The sequence below is a fragment of the Martes martes genome (genome assembly GCF_963455335.1).
Source record: "Martes martes genome assembly, chromosome: 1".
NCBI lineage: Eukaryota > Metazoa > Chordata > Mammalia > Carnivora > Mustelidae > Martes > Martes martes.
The window spans coordinates 191415061-191427718 of NC_137888.1; the positions used below are offsets into that span (position 1 = coordinate 191415061).

At 38.8% G+C, this 12658-nt stretch overlaps 1 protein-coding gene across 1 annotated transcript in view; it reads left to right on the forward strand.

Moving 5' to 3' along the window:
• The window catches only part of DNAH12 (dynein axonemal heavy chain 12), a gene marked incomplete at its 5' end in the record, with an annotated part of 210268 nt that overhangs the window by 59706 nt on the left and 137904 nt on the right, over positions 1-12658 (forward strand). The window contains 3 exons of the mRNA XM_080803013.1: positions 1523-1642; positions 2143-2299; positions 2606-2778. Of these exons, the coding sequence (XP_080659139.1) occupies positions 1523-1642; positions 2143-2299; positions 2606-2778 (450 nt within the window). The remainder of the gene's footprint in view (positions 1-1522; positions 1643-2142; positions 2300-2605; positions 2779-12658) is intronic.

A 12658-nucleotide genomic window follows, 5' to 3' on the forward strand; every position in this document is an offset into this window, starting at 1 on the left:
ATGACTTGTATCTGCTATTATTACTTGAAGCAAGTCATTTTTTTATTACTTTTTTCTTTTTTGTTTTTAAAGATTTTATTTATTTATTTGATAGAGACACAGTGAGAGGAGGAACACAAGCAAGGGAGTGGGAGAGGGAGAAGCAGGCTTCCTGCTGAGTAGGGAGCCCAATGTGGGGCTCAATCCCAGGACCCTGGGATCATGACCTGAGCGAAGGCAGATGCTTAATGACTGAGCCACCCAGGTGCCCATGAAGCTTGTTACTTTTTTAGGAGATTAAGTTCCACCCTCAATCTATTTAAATACAATTTGAACATAAAAACGTTAGAAAAAAATGAGAATATAATTTGAACTCAAAAGCACAGATTGTTAAATTATTTATAATTCAACAAACACATAATTTTTGAAAGATTTTATTTATTTGACAGAGAGAGAGAGAGAGAGAGAGCGAGAGCAGGAACACAAGCAGGGGAAGTGGGAGAGGGAGCCCGATGCGGAACTCAATCCCAGGACCCTGGGATCATGACCCGAGCCAAAGACAGATGCCTAACGACCGAGCCACCCAGGCACCCCTATTATTGTTCAAATTATATACTCTGGTCATATAAGTTTTTAGAAAAGCTATAGATAAATCCTACAAGGGTTCTAGCTACTAATCCAGTCTTCCGCTAGATTATATAATCTCCTTTTCAATTAAATCAGCATCAATATATAATCTATTAAACCAACTTGTTTTTCTTACAGATTAATAAATCCCTTACATTTCGTTATAATAGAAGTGATATGTACTCTATATAGAAAACTTGACAATTCCCTATAGCAAAGCAGAGTAAAAACGTATAAAATTGGGGCACTTGGGTGGCTCAGTCGTTAAGCATCTGCTTGGGCTCAGGTCATGATCCCAGGGTCCTGGGATCAAGTCCTGCATCAGACTCCCTGCTCAGTGGGAAGCCTGCTTCTCCCTCTTCCACTCTACATGCTTGTGTTCCCTCTCTTGCTGTGTTTCTCTCTGTCAAACAAATAAAATCTTTAAAAATATATAGAAATAGGGGCGCCTGGGTGGCTCAGTGGGTTAGGCCTCTGCCTTCGGCTGGGGTCATGATCCCGGGGTCCTGGGATCGAGCCCCGCGTCGGGCTCTCTGCTCAGCAGGGAGCCTGCTTCCTCCTCTCTCTCTCTCTGCCTGCCTCTCCACCTACTTGTGATCTCTGTCTGTCAAATAAATAAAATCTTAAAAAATATATATATATATAGAAATAAATTTCTGGAATAATCAACAAATTTTCCAGAGATAACTGATTATTAACATATTAGTGTTTATTTTACTACTCTTTTATGAATAAACAAATGATTTAAAAAACAATTTATTACAATTTTTCTTTTAAATAGTCATCTGGAAATTTTTATAACTATGTGATATTCTAGCCTATAAATATATCATGTTTTATTTCCCTATTATTAGACATTTAGCTTTTTATTCCTTTCATAATCTTTTAAAGTTAGAAATGCATTTTAATTGTTCAGGCATATCCAGAATCCACAAGAAAAGACTGGGTTCGAGAGTGGCCTGGACAAGTTGTACTCTGTGTTTCTCAAATGTTCTGGACTTCTGAGACACAGGAAGTTATAAGTGGTGGGACAGAGGTAAAGCATTTATTTATTTATTTATTTGTTTATTTATTTATTTATTTAGAGAGCGCATATGCAGAGGAGGGGCAGAGGAAAGAGGGAGAATCTTAAGCACGTTCCATACCCAGTATGGAGTCTGAAATAGATCTCAATCTTACAACCCTGAGATCATAACCTGAGCCAAAATCAAGAGTCGGATTAACCAACTGAGCTACCCGGGTAGCCCAAAGCAATTTTTTTTATACATATACTATTCTTTTCTACTGCTATGTTTCTTAGTTAGCTTATCTATTTTTGTAAAGGCAGTCTTCCCATCTGTTTGTATATCTAGCATTAAAATTGTAGTTATTTGGAAACTTGTTCTTAGTATTTTTTGAAGCTGAGACAAACCCTTTCTGTTCTAGAATTCATTTCTATATCAAGATATGAAGTCAGAATTGTTTTGTAAAAGAGTATATAAAATACATATTTTAGATACTATACAACATTAGTTTAATTGCTTTTTTATTTTGTAGGCATTAAAGAAATACTATAAGGAACTTCAGAATCAACTAAATGATATTGTAGAGCTGGTAAGGGGAAAACTGTCGAAGCAGACCAGGATTACTCTGGGAGCTTTGGTTACAATTGATGTCCATGCCAGAGATGTGGTCATGGACATGATTGATATGGGTATGTGACTCTTCTCTGTAATGCTAAAGATAAAATATTAATAGCTTCTAGAAACCAAGTTTTATACTCTATGTTGTTTTCACTCTCAACAGAATTTAATTTACATGATTCTTTCTATAAATTGGAAAGCAAATTATTTTAATATCTGCTGTTACAAAAAATGATAGGATACCTATAATTTTTCAAATTATATTTGAAATTATATTTCAAATATATATAAATTATATGTTATATTTCAAATTATATATGTTCAAATTATTTTTCCATCTCAGGATTATGTGTCTTGTTTTACCTTATTCTTTCTAGGTGTCTCCCATGATACAGATTTCCAGTGGCTTGCTCAGCTTCGATATTATTGGGAATTTGAAAATGCTCGAGTTCGTATCATTAATTGCAATGTAAAATATGCTTATGAGTATCTTGGTAACTCACCTCGACTTGTCATTACACCTTTAACTGACAGGTGTTACAGAACATTGGTATGCATTTAAATTATTTTGATTCATACATTAAAATTACTTTTTTATTTGTGTCATACTTTTTTTTTTAAAGAGTTTATTGATTTATTTATTTGACTGAGAGAGAGACAGTGAGAGAGGGAACACAAGCAGGGGGAGTGGGAGAGGGAGAAGCAGACTTCCTGCTGAGCAGGGAGCCTGTTGCAGGGCTTGATCCCAGGACCTGGGATCATGACCTGAGCTGAAGGCAGATGCTTAATGACTGAGCTACCCAGATGCCCCTGTTGTCATACTTTCTTATCCAAATTTAACATGGCTATCCTCATTTTATTCTCTTTTTAAAATTTTTTTGTTAACATATAATGTATTATTTGTTTCAGGATTACAGCTCTGTGATTCATCAGTCTTACACAATTCACAACACTCACCATAGCACACACCCTCCCCAGTGTCTATCACCCAGCCACCCCCATCCCTCCCACCAACCCCCCCACCCTACACTCCAGCAACCCTCAGTTTTTTTCCTGAAATTATGGGTCTCTTATGGTTTGTCTCCCTCTCGGGTTTCATCTTGTTTCATCTTGCCCCTCCCTTCCCCTATGATCTTCTGTCTTGTTTCTCAAATTCCTCGTATCAGTGAGATCATATGATAATTGTTTTTCTCTGATTGATTTATTTTGCTTAGGATAATACCCTCTAGTTCATCCACATCATTGCAAATGGCAAGATTTCATTTTTTTTGAAGGGTACAAAATATTCCACTGTATATGTATACCACATCATCTTTATCCATTCATCTGTTGATGGACATCTAGGCTCTTTCCATAGTTTGGCTATTGTGGACATTGCTGCTATAAACATGCAGATGCACGTGCCCCTTTTGATTCCCACGTTTGTATCTTTGGTATAAATACCCAGTTGTGCAATTGCTGGGTCATAGGGTGGCTCTATTTTCAACTTTTTGAGGAACCTCCATGCTATTTTCCAGAGTGGCTGCACCAGCTTGCATTCCCACCAACAGTGTAGGAGATCCCCCTTTCTCCGCATCCTCACCAACACCTGTCGTTTCCTGACTTGTTAATTTTAGCCATTCTGACTGGCATGAAGTGATATCTCATTGTGGTTTTGATTTGTATTTCCCTGATGCTGAGTGATGTTGTGAGCACTTTTTCATGCGTCTGTTGGCCATTTGGATGTCTTCCTTGCAGAAATGTCTGTTCATGTCTTCAGCCCATTTCTTGACTGGATTATTTGTTCTTAGGGTGTTGAGTTTGATAAGTTCTTTATAGATTTTGGATACTAGCCTTTTATCTGATGAGACATTTTCAAATATCTTCTCCCATTCTGTTGGTTGTCTTTTGGTTTTGTTGACTGTTTCCTTTGCTGTGCAAAAGCTTTTGATCTTGATGAAGTCCCAATAGTTCATTTTTGTCCTTGCTTCCCTTACCTTTGGTGATGTTTCTAGGAAGAAGTTGCTGTGGCTGAGGTCAAAAGAGGTTGCTGCCTATGTTCTCCTCAAGAATATTGATGGATTCCTGTCTCACACTGAGGTCTTTCATCCATTTTGAGACTGTTTTTGTGTGTGGTGCAAGGAAATGATCCAGTTTCATTCTTCTGCACGTGGCTGTCCAATTTTCCCAACACCATTTGTTGAAGAGACTGTCTTTCTTCCATTGGGCATTCTTTCCTGCTTTGTCAAAGATTAGTTGACCATAAAGTTGAGGGTCCATTTCTGGGCTCTCTATTCTGTTCCATCGATCTATGTGTCTGTTTTTGTGCCAGAACCATACTGTCTTGATGATGACAGCTTTATAATAGAGCTTTTGGTCTGGAATTGTGATGCCCCCAGCTTTGGTTTTCTTTTTCAACATTCCTCTGGCTGTGTGAGGTCTTATCTGGTTCTGTACAAATTTTAGGACTATTTGTTCCATTTCTTTGAAAAAGTTGAGGGTATTTTGATAGGGTTTGCATTAAATGTGTAGATTGCTCTAGGTAGTATGGACATTTTCACAATATTTCTTCTTCCAATCCATGAGCATGGAATGTTTTTCCATTTCTTTGTGTCTTACTCAATTTCTTTCATGAGTATTCTATAGTTTTGTGAGTACAGATCCTTTGCCTCTTTGGTTATATTTATTCCTAAGTGTCTTATGATTTTGGGTGCAATTATAAATGGGATCGACTCCTTAATTTCTCTTTGTTCTGTCTTGCTGTTGGTGTATAGAAATGCAACTGATATCTGTGCATTGATTTTATATCCTGACACTTTACTCAATTCTTTTGTGAATTCTAGCAGTTTTGGGGTAGAATCTTTTGGGTTTTCTGCATAAAGTATGATATCATCTGCAAAGAATGAGAGTTTGACTTTTTCTCTTTTTTTAAGATTTTATTTATTTATTTGACAGACAGAGATCACAAGTAGGCAGAGAGGCAGGCAGAGAGAGAGGAGGAAGTAGGCTCCCCACAGAGCAGAGAGTCCAATGTGGGGCTTGATCCCAGGACCCTGGGATCATGACCTGAGCTGAAGGCTGAGGCTTTAACCCACTGAGCCAACCAGGTGCCCAAGAGTGTGACTTTTTCTTTGCTGATTTGGATACCTTTTATTTCTTTTTGTTGTCTGATTGCTGAGGCTAGGACTTCTAGTACTATGATGAATAGCAGTGGTGATAGTAGACATCACTTCCATGTTCCTGATCCTAAGGGAAAAGCTCTCAGTTTTTCTCCATTGAGAATGATATTCACTCTGGGTTTTCATTGATGGCTTTGATGATATTGAGGTATGTACACTCTATGCCTACACTGTGAAGAGTTTTGGTCAAGAAAGAATGCTGGGGGCACCTGGGTGGCTCAGTGGGTTAAAGCCTCTGCCTTCAGCTCGGGTCATCATCCCAGGGTCCTGGGATCGAGCCCCGCATCGGGCTCTCTGCTCAGCGGGAGACCTGCTTCCTCCTCTCTCTCTCTCTCTGCCTACTTGTGATCTCTGTCTGTCACCTAAATAAAATCTTAAAAAAAAAAAAAGAAAGAAAGAATGCTGTACTTTGTCAAATGCTTTTTCAGCATCAACTAGAGTATCATATGGTTCTTGTTCTTTCTTTTATGAATGTATTGTATCACATTGATTGATTTATGGATGTTGAGCCAGCCTTGCAGCTCAGGAATAAATCCCACTTGGTTGTGGTGAATTATCTTTTTAATGTACTGTTGGATCCTATTGGCTAGTGTTTTAGTGAGAATTTTTGCATCCGTGTTCATCAGGGATATTGGTCTGTGATTCTCCTTTTTGATGAAGTCTTTGGATTTGGGATCAAGGTAATGCTGGCCTCATAGAATGAGTTTGGAAGTTTTCCTTCCATTTCTATTTTTTGGGACAGTTTCAGGAGAATAGGTATTAATTCTTCTTTTTTTTGACTCTTTATTATAACAAATATAATTATTTGGTTTTTTAAAATTTTTTATTTATTTTCAGCGTAACAGTATTCATTGTTTTTTCACCACACCCAGTGCTCCATGCAATCTGTGCCCTCCCTAATACCCACCACCTGGTTCCCCCAACCTCCCACCCCCCGCCCCTTCAAAACCCTCAGGTTGTTTTTCAGAGTCCATAGTCTCTCATGGTTCATCTCCCCTTCCAATTTCCCTCAACTCCCTTCTCCTCTCCATCTCCCCTTGTCCTCTATATTATTTGTTATACTCCACAAATAAGTGAAACCATATGATACTTGACTCTCTCTGTTTGACTTATTTCACTCAGCATAATCTCTTCCAGTCCTGTCCATGTTGCTACAAAAGTTGGGTATTCGTCCTTTCTGATGGAGGCATAATACTCCCTAGTGTATATGGACCACATCTTCCTTATCCATTCATCCGTTAAAGGGCATCTTGGTTCTTTCCACAGTTTGGCGACCGTGGCCATTGCTGCTATAAACATTGGGGTACAGATGGCCCTTCTTTTCACTACATCTGTATCTTTGGGGTAAATACCCAGTAGTGCAATTGCAGGGTCATAGGGAAGCTCTATTTTTAACTTCTTGAGGAATCTCCACACTGTTCTCCAAAGTGGCTATACCAACTTGCATTCCCACCAACAGTGTAAGAGGGTTCCCCTTTCTCCACATCCTCTCCAACACACGTTGTTTCCTGTCTTGCTAATTTTGGCCATTCTAACTGGTGTAAGGTGGTATCTCAATGTGGTTTTGATTTGAATCTCCCTGATGGCTAGTGATGATGAACATTTTTTCGAAGTCAAACTCTCTCTCTTTGCAGATGACATGATTCTTTATATGGAAAACCCGAAAGACTCCACCCCCAAACTTCTAGAACTCATACAGCAATTCAGTAATGTGGCAGGATACAAAGTCAATGTACAGAAATCAGTGGCTTTCTTATACACTAACAATGAAAATACAGAAAGGCAAATTAGAGAATCGATTCCATTTACTATAGCACCAAGAACCATAAGATACCTCGGAATAAACCTAACCAAAGAGGTTAAGGATCTGTACTCAAGGAACTACAGAACACTCATAAAAGAAATTGAAGAAGACACAAAAAGATGGAAGACCATTCCATGCTCTTGGATCGGAAGAATAAACATTGTTAAAATGTCTATACTGCCCAGAGCAATCTATACTTTTAATGCCATTCCGATCAAAATTCCACCAGTATTTTTCAAAGAGCTGGAACAAATAATCCTAAAATTTGTATGGAATCAGAAGAGGAAATATTGCTAAGGAAATATTAATTCTTCTTTAAATGTTTGGTAGAATTCCCCCTGGGAAGCCATCTGACTCTGGACTCTTGTTTGTTGGGAGATTTCTGATTACTGCTTCAATTTCCTTACTAGTTATGGGTCTGTTCAGGTTTTCTATTTCTTCCTGGTTAAGTTTTGGTAGTTTATATGTCTCTAGGAATCTATCCATTCCAGATTGTCTAATTTGCTGGCATATTGTTGCTCATAATAAATTCTTATAATTGTTTGTATTTCTTCGGTTTTGGTTGTGATCTCTCCTCTTTCATTCATGATTTTATTAATTTGGGTCCTTTCCCTTTTCTCTTTGATAAGTCTGGCTAGGGGTTTATCAATCTTATTAATTCATTCAAGGAACCAGCTCCTATTTCTGTTGATCTGTTCTCCTGTTCTTTGGTTTCTTTTTCATTGGTTCCTATTCTGACCTTTATTATTTCTCTTCTCCTGCTGGGTTTAGGCTTTTTTGCTGTTCTTTCTCCAGCTCCTTTAGGTGTAGGGTTAGGTTGTATATTTAAGACCTTTCTTTTTTCTTGACAAAGACTTGTATTGCTATCTCCTTCCCTCTGAGGACCACCTTTGTGGCATCCTAAAGATTTTGAACAGTTGTGTTTTCATTTTCACTTGTTTCCATGATTTTTAAAAATTCTTCTTTAACTTCCTGGTTGACCCATTCATTCTTTAGTAGGATGCTCTTTAGCCTCCATGTATTTGAGTTCTTTCCAACTTTCCTCTTGTGATTGAGTTCCAGTTTCAAAGCATTGTGGTCTTAAAATATGCAGGGAATGATTCCAATCTTTTGGTACTGGTTGAGACCTGATTCGTGACCCAGGAATTGATCTATTCTGGAGAATGTTTCATGTGCCCTAGAGAAGAATGTGTATTCTGTTGTTTTGGGATGGAATGTTCTAAATATATCTGTGATGTCCATCTGGTCTGGTGTGTCATTTAAAGCCTTTATTTCCTTGTTGATCTTTTGCTTAGGTGACCTGTCCATTTCAGTGTGGGGGTGTGTTAAAGTCCCCTACTATTATTGTGTTATTGTTGATGTGTTTCTTTGATTTTGTTATTAATTGGTTTATATAATTGGCTGCTCCATGTTAGGGGCATAGATGTTTAAAACTGTTAGCTCTTCTTGTTGGACAGACCCTTTATATATGATATAGTGTCCTTCCTCATCTCTTATTATAGTCTTTGGTTTAAAATCTAATTTTTTGGGGGTGCCTGCGTGGCTCCATCATTAATTGTCTGCCTTGGCTCAGGTCATGATCCAGGTCATGATTCCAGGGTCCTGATTGAGCCCTGCATTGGGCTCTCTGCTCAGTGGTGAGCCTGCTTCTCCCTCTCCCACTCCCCCTGTTTGTGTTCCCTCTCTTGCTGTGTCTGTCTCTGTGAAATAAATAAAATCTTTTAAAAAAATCTAATTTGTCTGATATAAGAATTGCCACCTCAGTTTTCTTTTGATGTCCATTATTCTGATAAATGTTTTTTCACCCCCTCACTTTAAATCTGGAGGTGTCTTTGGGTGTAAAATGAGTCTCCTGCAGACAGCATAACAGTGGGTCTTTTTTTTTTTTAATCAAATCTGATACCCTTTGTCTTTTGATTGGGACATTTACCCCATTTATATTCAGGATAACTTTTGAAAGATATGAATTTAGTTCTACTGTCTTGCCTGTAAGGTGTCACTGTATATTGTCTCTGTTCCCTTCTGGTCTATGTTATGTTTAGGCTCTCTCTTTGCTTAGAGGACCCCTTTCAATATTTCCTGGAGGATTGGTTTGGTGTTTGCAAACTCTTTTAGTTTCTGTTTGTCCTGGAAGCTTTTTATCTCCTTCTACTTTCAATGACAGGCTAACAGGATATTCTTGGCTGTAAATTTTCTTGTTTAGTGCTCTTAATATATCACGCCAGTCCTTTCTGGCTTGCCAGGTCTCTGTGGATAGGTCTGGTTTGGTGTTTGCAAATTCTTTGTTTATGTTTGTCCTGGAAGCTTTTTATCTCCTTCTATTTTCAATGACAGGCCAACAGGATATAGTATTCTTCACTGCAAATTTTCTTGTTTAGTGCTCTGAATATATCATGCCAGTCCTTTCTGGCTTACCAGGTCTCTGTGGATAGGTTTCCTGCCAATCTAATGTTGTAGATTACAGATCTCTTGTCCCCAAGCTACTTTCAGGATTTTCTCTTTGTCTCTGAGACTTGTAAGTTTTACTATTGATGATGAGGTGTTGACCTATTTTTTATTGATTTTGGGGGGTAGTTCTCTGTGCCTCCTGGATTTTGATGCCCACTTCCTTCCCCAAATTAGGGAAGTTCTCTGCTATAATTGCTCCAATATACCTTCTGCCCCTCTCTTTCTTCTCTTTCTGGGATCCCAGTTATTCTTATATTGTTTCATCTTATGGTATCACTTATTTCTCAAATTCTCCTCTCATGATCCAGTAGTTGTTTATCTCTCTCTCTCTCTCTCTCTCTCTCTCAGCTTCTTTATTCTCTATCACTTGGTCTTCTATATCACTAATTCTCTCTTCTGCCTCATTTATCCAGCAGTAAGAGCCTCCAATTTTTATTGCACCTCATTAATAGCCTTTTGGCTTTTGACTCGGTTAGATTTTAGTTCTTTTATTTCTTCAGAGATTCTCTAGTATCTTCAGTGCTTTTTTCAAGCCCCATTAGTGTCTTTATAATTGTCATTCTGAACTCTAGTTCCAACATCTTACTAATGTCCATATTGGTTAGGTCCCTGGAAGTCCATACTGCCTCTTGCCCCCCACTTTTTTTTTGAGGTTAGTTTTTTCATTTTGTCAGTTTTGTCCAGAGAAGAACAGACGAATGAGAGAACAAAATGCTAAAAGGGTAACAACAACCCATAAAAATATATGCTAAACAAATCAGAAGAGACCCAAAACTGGGGGGTGGGGGGGGGAAGAAAGGGAAAAAAAAGGAAATAAAAAGAAAAAAAGAATATGATCAGGCTGGTGTATAGAACAGAGCCACACACTAGATTTTGGATGTATTTTGGTCTGTTAGAAGAAACTACCTCCCAAAATTTTAAAGAAAGAAAAACTTACATATATACAAAAATAAGGGTAAATGTGAAGAAAGGATGGAATATGACTGTAAAGATGAAAATTTAAAAAGATTTTTAAAAAGGAATTGGTAAGAAGGTTGAAAAAAGAAAGGAAAAAATTTAAAAAAAAGAGAAAAGGAGAGAATGTGATCAGGCAGGACACTAGAACAAAGCAATACACTAGATTTAGGGTATATTTTGGTCTGTTTAAAGAAACTGTATCCTAAAATTTTAAAGAAAGAAAAATATATATACACAAAAAGTAAGCTTAAATAAAATGAAGGGTAGAATACAACTGTAAAAATGAAAATTAAAAAAGATTTTAAAAAAGGAATTGATAAGATGTTGGTTAAAATAGGAAAGAAGAAAATTTTTAAAAAATAAAAAAATAAAAAATAAAAATAAAAAAATTAACTTTGAAAGACTGAAGAATCATGGGGAAAAAGCCATGAATTCTATGTGTTGTATTCCCCTAGCAGTGGTGTTTTGCAATTCTCATTTATCAGTAGACTTGGTCTTGGCTGGATGGTCTTGCTAATATTCTGGGGGATGTGGGGGCCTGTTGCAGTGATTCTCCCAGGTCTTTGCCTGTGGTGGAATTGAACTCCCCTTGCCAGGGGCCAGGCTAATCAATCTGCTCGGGTTTGCTCTCAGTAGCTTTTGTTCCCTGAATGCTTTCTCTACAGTTTTGGAAGACAGGAATGAAAATGGCGGCCTCCCAGTCTCCGGCCAGGAGGGTCCAAGAGCTTGGGGCACCACTCCTCAGTGTTCCCTCAGAGAAAAGCAGTCAATCACTCCTGTCTCCCTGGTCTCTGGCTGCACTCCATGCTCACCTGGCCTGTGACCAAGTGTTTCTATATCTGGCTCATGGCCCTATTTGGAGTTTCCAAACCAAGCCAGATCCTGTGGCAGGCTCCCACATCACTCCTCTGGGGGAGTATGGGGAGTCTCCCTGGATCTGCCTCTTGTGGGGGTCCCTGCTCAAAGAGCAGTGGCCTGACTCTGCCTAAGATCATGGTTTATGGCAACCCCAAGCTGTGAGCCTCCTCCTCAGCTCTGTCTCTGCAGCTGGCCTCACCGCTCCAATACCTGGGAGCTCTGCCACCCTCAGACACCCCTGGTCTTTCTGTGACCCTGCAGGTCCTGAGACCACACTGTCCCTACAAAGGCGCCACACCCCCCAACCCCACTGAGCCACTGGAGTGATGTCCCTCAGCAGAGCAGACTTCTAAAAGTTCCAATTTTGTGCTCTGCTGCTATATCACTTGCTGGGAGCTGGCACCTGGGTGGCTCAGTTGGTGAGCCACTCAACCAACTGTCTATTGGTCTGTCTTCCTCCTGTGGTCTATCTTCCCATATACCATCTTGGATTCACTTCTCCCGTGGTCTGTCTTCCACATGGTCTATCTTCCCATATATCATCTTGGATTCACTTCTCCACATGTTCTATCTTCCAGAAAGTGGTCACTTTTGCACTCATAGAATTGCTTCTATTCTTTGATATCTTGTTGAGTTTGTAGATCTTCAGAATGGTTTGATACCTATCTGCCTGAATTCCTGGGGTCAGACGAAATTCAGGTCTCCTACTCCTCTGCCACCTTGCTCCTCCCCCTCCTCATTTTATTTTCTTATCTGTAATAGTTGAATAGAGCTATCCCTTCCTGATCCCCAAATCCCTTTAGATGAAATTATAGTAATGTATATTTACTTCTGGATCCTTTTGTAGAATACAAGAGTGTTTGGATACTAATGCTTGAAAATTATGAGTCACTCCCATTAGGGATAATTAGAAAAAGAAGGTATTAGAGATTTAAAGAGAAAACTGAAGTTTCAGAAAATGCTATCAGTTTTTGCAGTGGAGTTCTGGGAGACATGAAAGGAAGATGAGTAAAGTCCATCGGGGCCTTGGAACTCCAAGTTAGTTCTGCTGAAAGGAGGGAGAGAGCTGAAAATGTAGGGGGTGATACTAAGCTCTGTGCTTGTTGAGCTATGGAAGATAAAGCTATGACTATATAAAACAAAAACCAAAAAACAAAAGCCACCTGAGTATAAGGTTGCCAGATAAAATATGGGACTCTCAGGTA